Genomic DNA, 14,167 nt, shown 5'->3' with positions numbered 1-14,167 from the left:
AAACCAAGAAAGTCAAGTTGCCTTTTGGAAAAGCACCTTTGGAAGCTCAGCTGATATTTTGTTTGTACTTAGTTTCATAAAATATGAGGAATTATATCCTCCAACAGTCTTCTCTTCTCCAACACAAATATACCCAGTGGCTCCAAGCATTCCTAAGAGTTTTTACTTCCAGATCTCTTATCTTCTTAGTTGCTCTCCTCTGGACATGCTCATTTAGCAATGTCCTTCCTAAAATGCAATACCCATAAATCAGCATAATTTTCCAGATACAGTCTGACCAACAGAGTTTAGAAACAGTGATTTTTCTTGGAATTTGACACTTGGCTTCTCATCTTTATTGATTTAAAAACATCAGTTGTGAGTTTTGCAGTGGATTTCTCTTTCTTTTTGGCACCATTTGATAACAAATTCAATACGAATGATAGACAACTGGAGTAAAATTTCATTTTAATTTCTGCCTCCTAAGCTCACCTTCATCAATCCAAGTAAGGAGGTAACCCTGAAGTATCCTTTCAGATCTTTGCCTTGCATAAAACGATACCTGCACTGAAATTCAAAGCCTGTACCCTGGATAAACTTGCTTAAAAAAGTCTGTATCCCAATAAATCAGCATTTGTTATGAAGGCAAATTTTTAACCCCAATAAGTATTTGTTGTCTGGGCAGAAAATAGGTCAGGCGCCACAGCAAGTATGAACTCCTGGGGTTCAGCCTAAGCAGGCAAAGCTGCAGGGTGGGTTGGTTGGCTTTTCCGGCTTTGGAATAACCTTGGGAAGCTGAGGCATTGTAAGTTGGAAGTCATTGTTTGTTGCCTAACATGTTGGGTCACCCCACACCACATACTAAGCCATAAACCGTGGTTGGTATCCAGGGTTTAGGACAAGATGGAGAAAACTAGCCAATTGTGGGATCATAAATCTTGATGAAGCCCATCATCGCTCCATGTGATGTATGCACTCAATCTACAAACGTAGTCCAAGCCTATTCACATCTGTTGTAAGGTCATTCTCTCGTGGGGTTTATCTTGACATCCACTAAGAGTGGAACAAACATGCCCCATTAACCATTTTCAACGCCATGTCCTCTCTTTGTCTCATCCTAAATCACAGCTGAGGCACCTTAAAGTTGCCTTGTTTCAGTTTTAAACTAGCATTTTCCCTCTTCTCCAGAGACCCTTTTTTGCCTTGAACCTAACTCAAGGGTAGGCAACCTTGGCTCTTTTATGACTCATGGACTTCAACTCCCAGAATTCCTGAGCTAGTGGAAGAGACTCGAGTGCTAAAATCCACGGGTTAAGGGGCGCAAATTACTTGCCTTGCCCCGGGTGCTGACAACCCACGCTACGCCACTGGTTATGATATAGTAAGTCCCTGCCCTTTAGAAACCGATGGTGATATGAATTTTTGCCCTTGCTAACTTTTTAAAAACCTCCGTTGTCAGAAATTAGCATTGTTTAAGAAATTTGAGCCTGACACTTTTACGGAATGATTCCCCCAACCCCAGCCCCAAATTTCTCTCCAAAGCATTCATTCAGCAAACGCTGCTAGCAGTCACAAAAACGCCACGTGCGGCAACAGAGCCCTCTTCCTTCCCTCACCAATCGTTAGAGAGCAGAGGGGCGCGGCTTCCTTCCAGGTGACGTCACCCAAGAGCAGCCCCCCCCTTTTATTTTCTTGACTTGCGCGCGCCTTAAGATGACGTCCTTCTGCGCGTTATCGTTTTAGTTTCTATCTAGTGCAGGGGTAGGCAACCTCGGCTCTTTTATGACTCATGGACTTCAACTCCCAGAATTCCTGAGTCAGCATAGCTGACTCAGGAATTCTGGGAGTTGAAGTCCATGAGTCATAAAAGAGCCGAGGTTGCCTACCCGTGATCTAGTGGCTTAGAGCGTGAGATCGGCGAAAGGCGGCCGAGCTCGGGAAAATCCGGGCGGGCAATCTTAAAAGGAGTTTTGTAGGTTGAAGGAAGGTAGGTTTGAGCCTCTAAACATTGGCTGGCTTGGTTATTTCCGATTGAACTAAGATTTCTTTTTGATTCCAAGGAATCCCCTTCCTTTCTTTACACTGGAGGGTCATGAAAAAGGATCCAGTCGTATTTTTTGTAGAGCGAAAAGAAAAGCAGGGTAGTTTTGGCTTTCCGTTCTGACCACAGAATTGGTGGCAGTGAGAGGCGTTGTGCAGAACGAATGTCTTTTCTGTTGTGCTGCAAGCCACTAAAAACACGTCTGTCTGGTCTAGGACTTCACCTTTTAACTAGAGCAGAACAGAAATAGTTTACTCACGCAGTTAATTTGGTAGTGAAATTCAAACCACCCTTCTGTACTTTGTTATTTGCCCGGTGGTGGCTTTTTTGAAGTCTTATTTCTTAAGCCTCTTTGCCCCTGCTGTACTTTCTGAAGTAGACTAGCCCTTGAAATGTTGTTAATACTCCCATCTACTGTGTTTGAAAGCTACACAAATACTGGAGAAAAGCATACAGAAAAAAGTGAACCCTTCTGTGACTGCAGTCTGTGGAATAATTGATAAGTTGAAATTCTGGGTCCATCCCAAAATAAGTAACCCCAGCTGAAAAATAAACTTGGTAGAGAATGTTACTTTCAGAAAGTACTTACTACAATACTTTTTACATGCGTTCATTCTAAACAGCTACGTTAAGAACATCTTAGTGTGGTCTCTTTGCACTTCTAGAATTGGATATTAACGTTGATATTCTGGGGGTGGCGGTAATGATGTGATAGAATTGTGAATAATAACTTCTTTTTTTTAAAAAGAATTTGTTTGACTTATAGTTTCCATAAATAAAACCTTGTATTTTTCATTTTCTTTCTTTCACTATTTGCCTTAGGTATGCCATAGATTCTTTTTTTAAACAGCAGCAGAAACATAGAAGTAGGATGTTGTCAAGGCCTAAGCCTGGAGAGTCAGAAGAAGATCTGCTGAGGTTCCAGAATCAATTCCTGGAGACTAAATCTTCCCCAGCAGTTAAATTAGTAAAGAAAGCAGATAAAAGAAGAGGAGATGTGGACAGAGACAATGATGACAGACGTCCACTGCAGTTCAGCAAGGATGTGGTGATGCTAGATGGTATGTTTCTTTCAAATTATTTTATGCAAATTACTGACAATTTTAAAAATGGATATAGCCAAAAATGTGTCACCATGTTTGTTAGAATTGTTATATTTTCATGGCATTTTGTATGGTCCTAGCTACATTTGATATGATAAAATTCCATATGTAGTTTAATCTAAACGAGCCTTCCCCAATCTAGAATCGTCCAAATTCGATGTACTATTGCATCTGATTTCTTTCTTCCTCTTCCTTTTCACTTTTATCTTCTTGGTTGAAGAATCTGTTTGATTTAATCTGTGCTTGCCATTTCAACCCATCTGCAGCATTTTTATAGTTGAACTTCACAAGGTACATGTAATCTTTTAGTTGGTTGAGCCAGAGATTTTTTTAGTCATTCCATTCACGGGTGTCAAACTTGCCACGTCACGTGATGTGTCGTGACATATCACGACTCTTTGCATTGTGGCAATGGGGTGGGCACGGCTTCGGTATGATGAAACCGGCCTGCAGGTCGGCAGTTTAACACCCCTGCTTTAGCTGGTGACCTTCTGCATGTAATTCTAAAGCTGTTCTTGCAATGGAGTTGTTGCTGCTCTGTAGTACCTGGCGATCCCCACTGTAGATGTGATTATTGCATTTTCTCAGCAAGAAATACATCTTAATTTATCACTTGGTCTAGTCTTGCTATGGAAGTAACCACTGTAGCATTCTCATCTGTACAGTATGGAAACCCTGTTTATGTGTCTTTGATACTGGCCAACATTCTACTCCACCCATTGCTACTGGTCTGATGATCATTTAGTAGAGTGGATTTCAGGAACAATATAAATTTATTTGTCACACAGAACACCAATAACTTGATGCTACTTCATTCAGGCAGCATTTGTCATCTAATAGCCTGTCACACTTAGAAGCATGTTTTTAGCCTCTAGGTGTTTGAATGTTTATCTTATTTAATTTGATGCTAACTTTCTTGAGTGTACCATTGGTCTGGAAACTGGATTTAGGAAACTAAGTGTATTTCATATTGATTTTTATTCCAAAGTCATTAAGATGCATCTGTCATTCCTATATTAATTTTTCAGGTTCTTTTACGTTTTGCTAGCAATCATGACATCAGTATATATAATAAATCCATTAGTGTTGTAATTGGAAGTTTGTGGTCATTATGTCATACAGAGAAGGAAGAGCAATAGTGAGAAGGTAGATTCTTGGAAGACACAAATGAAGATTACAAAAGCATTTAAGTGTATGGCAACACTACTTACTAAGCTGGTAATATTGTGGTTCAGCAAATGTAGGCCTTGAATACATTATATAGTCTAAATCAGGCATGTCAAACTTGTGACGTCACGTGATGTTGCACGGCGTATCGCAACTTTTTCCCCACTGCCGTCAATGGGGTGGGTGCGGTTTCAGGACGATGCGTCCGGCTTGCAGGCCGGCAGTTTGACATGCCTGGTCTAAATAATAGCTAGATAAAGGCATATGGTATTTGGCTGAATGCTTTTATTAGGCCTGTGAATGCCACGTGTGTGTGTTTTCTTGTTTTGCTCCACCAGTAGATCAGCAGCATTTATTTTATGAGTTTTTCCAAAGTTCTTCATAGAGCCACACTGATTTGACAAAATGGGGATGACTTAGAAATGTGCATCTAATATATATTCAAAAACTTTCATGGTGAGGTATAATAGCTGAGTAGGCCTGTAGTTTGAGCAGTGCTATGCATTGCCTTGTGTCTTTCCTGATTGGTATTTTTGTATAGCTCTGCCAGATTGATTTTCTTCTACATTTTGTTGAGCACTGTAAATTATTCTGCTTCTTATGCTTCAAGTAGCTTCCAGATTTCAGCTGGGATGTCATCCAAGCTAGCCACTTTGTCATTCCTACTCTTGCAGATGGCAGTTGAAACTTCTTCAATACTGATGGCAAGTAGCAAACCAAAAACAGGGTCAGTTTAGCCAATAGTGGAAGAGGGAGTTGTTTTAATGCAGCTTGTCTTGAAATAGTTCCTACATTGACAGTCTCTGTGTGTTTTTGGCTGTTGTAGCAGTCAGCTGTTCTTATCTTTGATATTGATGACCTGTCCTAAATTTTGTGTGGAGTATTAGCATGCTTTAGCAAGGTAGTTGACTTTCTTTATCCCACCAGGCTTGTCTAATTGGTTATATAGACTTTGCAGCAGTCACTTTTTACTTTGCAGCAAATTTTAGTTTCTGATATTGCTAGTGATTATCTGCATTTACTGTTATCCAGATCCTGTAGGCCAGACATGTCAAACTCGTGACGTCATATTATGTTACGAGATGTATCAGGAGTGTTTTGCCATTGCCGGCAATGGGGTGGGCGCGGCTTCCGGATGACGTGGCCGGCCCACAGGTCGGCTGTTGACACCCCTGCTGTAGGCATTTCTTTTTGCCTCATACCATATTGTAATCTCACCATAAGGTTTGTTTATCAATGTTATGATAAACGGATGTGTGCCAGATGTTCTGCTTCCTAAGATTTTAATATGTCCAACTAGCCTGTTCCAGATATTGATTTTTGTTTTGCTGAAGTTTGTAGTCAATATTCCCAGTGAGGTCTTCAGCTGGGCCCCATGTTCTGATGATTTTATGTATTCACTACTGATGGGAGGCCTTATAGAAGCTATAAGATAGACCTGAGTGTCAAGCACTAGTAATCAATGTTGGGTAATTATAGTTTCTGAAATAATATTTTTTGTATCCGTGACTATAGCATATGTTTCTGTGCTATTCTATAGTGCATTTGTATTGCTTGATTAACTTCACTCCTGGAAGTTATGAGGTATTTACAAATGCTGTGTTATAGGCTTCAGCATATTCCAGCAGACTTGTGCCATCTTCATGGTATTCTCTAAGTCCTTATCCAAAACTGATCCTTCATTTTATCTAGACATCAAGTCTGCAGCACATAACATGAAATAACTGTCAAGGTACAGGTGTCAATGTCAGTTTTGATGGATATTAGATGATTTGCTTCACTTCAGTTACATTGCCCCAGTTTCCAGCTGATGATAACAGGCACAACATTTTGTTTAACCTGATCGTAGAAAATTGGCTTGTAACCTTCTCTGATAATCCTTAGCTTTTGCATTGGCTCACTTTGTCTCCTGAATATATGCAACATTGGCTAATTTGTGGCAAAGTCTACATTGATGTTTGCTAGTCAAATTTTGTATATAGGATCTTGCTATTTTTGTTTTTATCGGATTTGCTTCTTTAGTCTATCTTGCCTTAGGTAGGTAGTCTTGTGTTCTAGTTGTCACATCCAGGCAATAGCATACATATCATTTGGGGGGGGGGGATCCTCACACAGTTTGCTTGTGAAAGAAAAGCGTCAGTGTATGTTGATGAGAGATTTCTTCCACAGCAAACTTGTTACAGAGGCTGAGGCAATCCACTGGTGGTCTACATACAACACTGCTTATGTATCTCATTTGAAGCTACCTAATAAACATAATAGTCATAAACTGCTCTCTGTTATAAGGGTGTTCCTCTGTCTGAACTTTCACCCGGCTGCTCAACCCTGGTGAAACAGTTGGTGGGTATTATTCCTTTACCACAGAGTCAGTTTGGTGTAGTGGTTAAGGCATCAGGGTAGAAACCAAGAGACTTGGAAGTTTTAATCCCATCTTAGGCACAAAGTCAGCTGGGTGCCCTTGGGTCAGGCACTGTCTTTCAGCCCTAGGAAGAAGGAGGCAATGGTAAACCATTTCAGAAATCTTGCTAAGAAAACTTCAGGGACTTGTCAGTTGCCAGGAGTTGACACTGATTTGAACCCACCCCCCACCCTGGCCCCACTAACATCGTTCCCTGAAATTGGTATTAGGAAGTTTGTTACCTCCAAGCGGAGTAAACCTGTGTTGAGCCCTAGGTTGACATGTCCTCCATACATTTATCAATCCCATTTTAAGCTAACCCATTTAGTTGTCATCAGAAAACCTTGGGACAATTAATTCCATGTTTTAATTATGTATTGTGTTAAAAATGCTTTTTTTAAAAAAATCTTTCATTGATCTTCATTGGATGATCTTTTCTGTAGCATTTTGAGATAGGGAGGGGAAAAAAATTCTCCCCACTTTCTTCATCCCATGCATGATTTCATATTCCCGGTCATGTCCCTTCTCACCTGTTTTCTTTTTTTAAGTTTAAAAGTTTGAAATATTCTAACCTTTCACTCTAAGCAATATCTTTGACTCCTCTGATAATTTTGATTGTCCTTTGACATAAGAGGGTGCAAGAGTGCATTCTAATATCACTTCTTTTGCTTTGATTTGAACTTTCTTTCTGAGAAGCCTACATCAGCTAGTTAATTAAGTACCCTGAATAAAAGTTACTTTGGCTGAGTTCTCTTATTGTGCTTAGCCACGATGTGATCAACATGATTTTGCTCAGTATAATGTGTGAACATTGGTATTATGTTTTGTTAAATATGGTTAGTTAGTATCATAAACTAAGTGGCTATGACTTCTTCAACAAATCACGTAATAAAAAGCTGGCTTAGTGCAAAATGTTTATTTTGTAATTTTATATTGCTCCAATTAATACCACAGTTACTTAGGATTTATTTTTCATTACCTATCTGTTTCCTTGAAAGAAAAAAAACATTCGATCACTAATTTTCTATCTATTTATTATTTTCTTTGATTTCTCAGATTTTCCAGATGTTCCTCCACTTCTGACACCAGCTCCTCCAAAGAAATCCAGATTCAAAACTGCCCATGTCCATTTTGATGAAGATCCAGGGAAGCAGATCGATCATCATGATCAACATATCACAGCAGTCTTAAGCAAAATCATAGTATGTCATATTTGTAAGAGCCATTATAAAAATAAACCACTAAAACTGTGTAGTTTGCTCTAAAAACAAGTAAAATAAAACGATATCTACCAAAGTAATGCAATCATGACATTTCCTGAACATCCAAATTTTGAAAGGTATATAACAGCGGTTCCCAACCTTTTCTATACCCCTCACCCCTAGAACGCTTCTGATATATTCTTGCACCCCTTACAAAAGTTCAAAATAACGGCAGCGAATTATGCATATACACTATAATTTTGAAAACCCTAGTTTTCGCACCCCAAAGGGGTGTGAGCATCCCCAGTTGGGAACCCCTGGTATATAAGATGTGTATGTTTAGTCATGCTTTCTCATTTTTATTTAATTTATACTTCATCTGTAAATACAAACTGGGTTGGTAGAAGTTTTCAGGATCTGGCCACTGGATCTGCAGAATCTACTAAACCATATGCTTGGTCTTTTGCTACCATTTACTGCAGACATGTCAAACCCGCGATGTTGTGTGATGTCGCATGACATATTGGAGCTTTTTCCCCATTGCCAGCAATGGGGTGGGCGCAGTTTCATTGTGACGTATCCGGCCCATGGGCCGGCAGTTTGACACCCCTGATTTACAGTGATATATCACTGGCATGTCTTTCCAAATTTTATAGCAGAGATTGTTACTACCTTTGCCGCCTAGAATTTCTTTAGATGGAGGTGCATAAGGTTGATTTTGGAATATTTTGCATAACAAATGTTTTTCAACGAAGGTGCTTGTTTCTTAAGTTGTTCTTGGATAGAACAGACTTGTTGGATGTATGATGAAGATAGGAAGAGAAATGGGTAGTTTTGTTCAACCACTAGATGTGAATCTGTAATGTTTTCTGCCTGAAACATTAAGTCATTGCTTAGTTGCTATGAACAGCTGCCTGTTTAGTTTTACAAGCAGACCATTCTTAATCAAGGGGAAGTGAGAATGTAAGTGGCCATGAGAGTTATTTAAAACCTATTTAACTCACTGAAGGAAATTGCATTTGAATCATCTGAGTTCCAATTCTTTCTGCTAGGCCAGGTATGTCCAAACGTGGCAATTTCAGGGCTTCTGGACTTCAACTCCCAGAATTCCCCAGACAGCCAAGCTGACTGGGGAATTCAGAGAGCTGAAGTCCACAAGTCTTAAAATTGCCAAGATTGGATACCTGTCAGAATCCATTTATATCCCATTCATAAATGTATGTCTAAAATATTATAAACCCCCCCCCCCCTTGGATTCTTCCATTTTCCCGAGGGGAGAAGAGAAGATGTTTATTCAGCCTGCCTGTAAGCCAGACATGTCAAACACAAGGCCCGGGGGCCAGATCTGGCCCGCGAAGTGGTTTCATGTGGCCCACGAAGCCATCCTGGAAACATTGAGGAATGGCCCCCACTGCCTTGGCCCTGGCCCAGAGACCCCCCTTCTGACAGAGACCCTCAGATCTGTCCCACTCCTGCCCAGGCCCCCATAGGCACCCTTGATGCGAACGATGTAGAGCTGGCCACGCCCACCCAGTAGGCCACACGCACTCTAGCCATGCCCACCCAGTAGGCCACGCCCACCCTGGCCATACCCACCCGGCCTCCTGAGGGCAACCGTAATGCTGATGCAGCCCTCGGTGTAATTGAGTTTGACACCCCTGCTGTAAGCTGTCTTCAAAGACCAGGGAAAACTTTTTGAACTGAGGACAACAAAGGGAGGGAAGGGAGAAGGAGATCTGGTTTGTGTCTCCATTTGAATCTGAAAAGGAAGGAGGCAATAGTCATAAAGGCACGGGAAGATCCCTCTTTCCCATGGAAGGGTTTGACACCTAAGTTTAATTGATGTGGGTCTGACCAAATGGGTTTGAGGGTAGGGGGTTGAACCGGGAACTCTTTATAAAGTATCAAAGTGTAACACAACACAATGCCAGATCCTGTCTAGTATTCCCATTACCAATCATGTTTCAGTAAAAGCTCCTTTTCAACAATTCCTGTTTCAAGAGTTCTTTCTTTCCTAAGATGTGGATTGGGGTGGGTCCTGACATTACCCCTGTCCTAGGCCATACTAACCATCATAGTTCTGATAAGTAAGGCTCAAATTTGTCATCTCTTTATCTACGGCAGGAACATGATACTAGCAGTGCCAGGGTGACAGTGCCAGTATTTACGGGTGATCCGTTTCCCAAAGTTTTTCATCGATCTGAAATAAAAACTGAGGTAAGAAAAAATCAGCTTTGTATTAAACAATTTGCTTAACTCAGTTAGTTTTTGCCTCTTTCATTTTTGTTCTGCTAATTTTGAGTTTACTTTTTAATTTGAGTTTTGTGCCGAGACTCAAAAATATTGTCTGCAAATGGATATTTATTGTGTTCCTTTTGTTGTGATAAAATTTCACGGAACACCTAAAGTTTCAGCAGTGCTACTTCCGTTTTGAAGGAAGCTGTGATGATAGCTTAATTCAGAGGACCGGAGCTAATTGAAAGGGGAGGGGAACTAGACAGGAGGATCTACTGTGTCAAGAAAAATGAATGCTGAGAGTGAGGTAACCATTTGGGTCAATTTCTACCTAGCTCCATCTGCTCCAGGGTGTCTCTCAAGTATGTCTCTTCTACGGGAAAATATAGGGATAGAACAAGAGATAGATAAGAAATATGGAAGGCAACCTGGGGCTTTCTAGAACTGCATTTCCCACAAATCTAAACTAGCAGAATCAAAGGCAAGGCATTATGGGAATTACCCTAAACAGCTAGAGGGCATGATAGGAAGAGGGAGCCAGTCTGTCAGGTTGATTTATGGGGCAGGAGCTCTTTTGTGCACAGAAATGGAAAAAACTTGCTGGATTTTAGCCTAAGGTTTGATTCCTGAAGACAGGTCAATCTCCTTTCATTCAGCAATGGATTGCAAAATAAACGTTTCTGTCTGTAGAAAAGAACAATGAAGAATTGCATTCCCCCCCCCCTTATATCACAGACATCTAAGTTTTACCTGGGTTGCAATTATTTTTATTTTATTTATTTTATTTATTTAGTTACATTTATATACCGCCCTATTCCCTGAGGACTCAATTAGTGCTTGGGATACTGAAATGCCAATCTCTGGATACAAAGGAGGTGATACGGAGGGGGAGGGAAAATGCTTCTGCAAAATTCACTGAAAATGTTTCTAATTATGGAGTCATCTTTATAAATAAAGATATAGGAAAGCAGGGAGCAAGCCCCTAGTTTTACTAGATTAAAACATAGTAAAAATCCATAGGACTGCACCATGAATCAAAGAGCATACATTAGTATACATTCAAGAAGAGAGCAAATGTGAATAATGCATATTGATGTGACTGGAATGAAGTGATAGGAAATTTAGTGAGTTGTGTATGGTCAGACAAGTGAGAGCTGTACGAAAAGCCAGCTAATGCTTTGCATCAAGTTAGTCTATTTTGTCCCCTAGTCATGGCACACTCCATGGCCAGTTTCTCTTCGAATATACATTTTCTATATGTGTCTTAAGCGTTAATACTAGTTTTGGAGTTCCTGTGGTCTTGCTGCCACCTCTTTCTTGTACATACATTGTACATATAGATATATCTGTATTTACTAATACCCACTATAGAATGAAATCATGGGAAAATGGTGAAGTTTTGATTTGCAGTCCTGTTTTCCTGCAGATGAAATCAGCTCCTGCAAAGAAAAGCATCTTTGCTCAGAAAATAGCTGCCAAGAGGGCAGCTAAAGGAGATTGGACACCTCAGCAGTCAGATTCAAGACAGGCCACTTCACATACTTTGGAGGTACAGATCCGTGAGGAAAATGCAGGTGAATGTTATGATGGGCTTGGAAAGCCTTGGAGATGCTTATGGAGGTGAACATGTGAGAGCAAATAGCTTTTAAAAAGTGGGTGGTTGCCTTCAAGGTCTCTTGACATTGTGGGTATAATTTTGTGCATGCTTACTGAACTATTTCAGAGTGTAAACCTGTTTAAGATTATAAATTAATCCAAAGAGCTGTAAATGACTTCCTGCATGACTGAAAGTGGGGCAGTCATTGCTGATCGTCATGCCAAGATTTTTATGGAGGAGAATTTTCTCATGCTGTGGGGATCACTGCCATGGCATAAGGAGTTGTCCTATTTTAATCTATTTCTTTTTGCTACTTAGTCCCTCCTAGCTATGAGATTGCCAAGATTTCCCAACCTTTAAGCCAGGTCAATTCCTTTGTCTGAAAAGGGAATCTGGATTTACCCTTTGATAAATTAATACAATTCCATGTCAGATTATAATCTGAATTCCAAATAAAAATCATATCTGGACAAGAAAGGAGTAAGTAAAGTGTGATGTTGCATTTAGATACAATGGTTCAGTTTGAAAGTTTCAGACTTTCTTTCTCACTAAGACATTGCATGCTGCCACCCTGCAATTTTTATAATTTAGATTTGGAAGGCTGCCCAATTTCACATCTCTACATATTATTGTGTAGAAATTAAAAATTAGGGAAATGTCTAAAACCAAGCAAAATGGAATAAATATAACAGAGGGAACAAAGATGCATTGTAACTGAAACAGAGCATACTAAGTAAATATACTCTGAACTATCCCAGAGCATGGAGAAAAGAAAAATATTTTCAAGAATCATTTAAAGCAAGGGTCCCCAACCCCCAGTTTGTGGACCAGTACCGGACTGCGGCATGTCAGCAACCAGTCTGCACAAACAAGCAAAGCCCCATCCGCAGGATGCAGGCAGCACACAAAACCATGCATCCTTCAGTCTGTGGAAAAACCTCTCTCCACGGAACTGGTGCCTGATGCCCAAAAGGTTGGGGACCTCTGATTTAAATGATTCCAAGTTGGGGCAGTCTGAAATTTCCTGGAGATGCAGTTGCAGAGAAGAGGCATTGTGATAGAGAAAAAAGAGATAAAAATGAAATGTTGATCTTGGATTTTGATGATTAAATAGATTGTTGTTATATAAATGGCTAGTAGATTATAATCTTAAATTGTAAGTCATGCTTTTTTGTGTCTTTTCCCTTCCCTTACTCTATTCCACTTCCCTTTTCCCCTTATTTTCTATTGTCTTTGTTTTCATTTGTACTTTATATTAAGCAATTTTTAATATAAAAAAATGTAATAAAAACATTTGCAACCTCCTGCTGGCTTCCCCGTTGACTTTGTTGGAAGCTGTCAGTAGAGGTCACAAATGGTGATCATGTGATTGTAGGACTCTTGCAGGACTTGTTGCCAAGTATCCAAATTGCAATCATATGATCATGAGAATGCTGACAACCACAACTACAAGGACTGGTTGTAGGTCCCTCTCATTCAATACCGTCATAACTTTGAACAATTGCTGAACAAGTAGAAGCTAAGTGAGGACTATCTCTAGTCAAAATTTAATACTGCAACTGTTTTTCTTGGGGCAAAGCTTCCACTTCCAATTATTATAAAATCCAACTAAGGTGCTAGATTATTAACTAAGTTATAGAGCAAAAATGTAACAGAATACTTTATTTTAGCACCTATAGCTGTGGTGGTGAACCTATGGCACGCGTGCCACAGGTTGCACGCAGATCCCTCTCTATGGGCACACGTGCCATTGGCCCAGTCCTAGGCTTTCAGCTGGGTTTTTAAAAACCTTTTTGCTTTAGGCCTTCGCCGCCATGTGCAAAAAAAAAGGTTCAATTAATCAATTTTAACTCACGGGAAAAAAAGATCTCGCAAAGTTGGAATTGATTGATTGAACTTTTTAGTCCCACCCAGTCTGCCGTTACCACCACAGCCATGCCCACCCAATGGGTCACACCCACCCAATGGGCCACACCCACCTGGCACCCAACGATACATAAGTGGGTTTTGGGTTGCAGTTTGGGCACTCGGTCTCTAAAAGGTTCACCATCACTGACCTATAGTATATATTTTTCTTAGGAAATAAAGCTTAAGAGCAAAATATAACTCTGAAGGATATGGAGACAAATAGTGCACCCTATTTGTTTTTGTAACATCCTAAGTGACCTTGATTTTTTAGGTGAAGCTGTTGGTAGCATACAAAGTCAGTTGCCTCGCATTGTCACTGGTGAAGGTCTTGGAAGCCTGAGTGGTGAGCAGGAAGCCCAGAATATCCACAAAGAAAATTTGGAAAGGTTGCAATCAATGTCTAAAGAACAGATCTGGGAGGAGCAGAAGCGACTGATGGCTCAGTTAGGTAAATTATTTTTGCTGACTTATCTTAGCTCAATACATACCTTGGCAAACTGCAAATCAATCTATGTGCATTATTCATTTATGTATTTT

General features: G+C 40.2%; 1 protein-coding gene across 1 annotated transcript in view; it reads left to right on the top strand.

Annotated features, from left to right (window-relative positions):
* The first annotated feature begins 1,875 nt into the window (after positions 1 to 1,875).
* RPAP1 (RNA polymerase II associated protein 1) overlaps positions 1,876 to 14,167 on the top strand; it is a 72,832-nt gene continuing 60,540 nt past the window's right edge. Inside the window, exons 1-6 of the mRNA XM_081330124.1 lie at positions 1,876 to 1,966; positions 2,843 to 3,081; positions 7,745 to 7,890; positions 10,015 to 10,107; positions 11,552 to 11,699; positions 13,902 to 14,078. Coding sequence (XP_081186250.1) covers positions 2,892 to 3,081; positions 7,745 to 7,890; positions 10,015 to 10,107; positions 11,552 to 11,699; positions 13,902 to 14,078 — 754 coding nt within the window. The 5' untranslated portion in view covers positions 1,876 to 1,966; positions 2,843 to 2,891. The remainder of the gene's footprint in view (positions 1,967 to 2,842; positions 3,082 to 7,744; positions 7,891 to 10,014; positions 10,108 to 11,551; positions 11,700 to 13,901; positions 14,079 to 14,167) is intronic.

Source organism: Vipera berus (assembly GCF_964194415.1).
Source record: "Vipera berus genome assembly, chromosome: 1".
Lineage (NCBI taxonomy): Eukaryota > Metazoa > Chordata > Lepidosauria > Squamata > Viperidae > Vipera > Vipera berus.
This window is presented reverse-complemented; position numbering and strand designations above follow the sequence as displayed.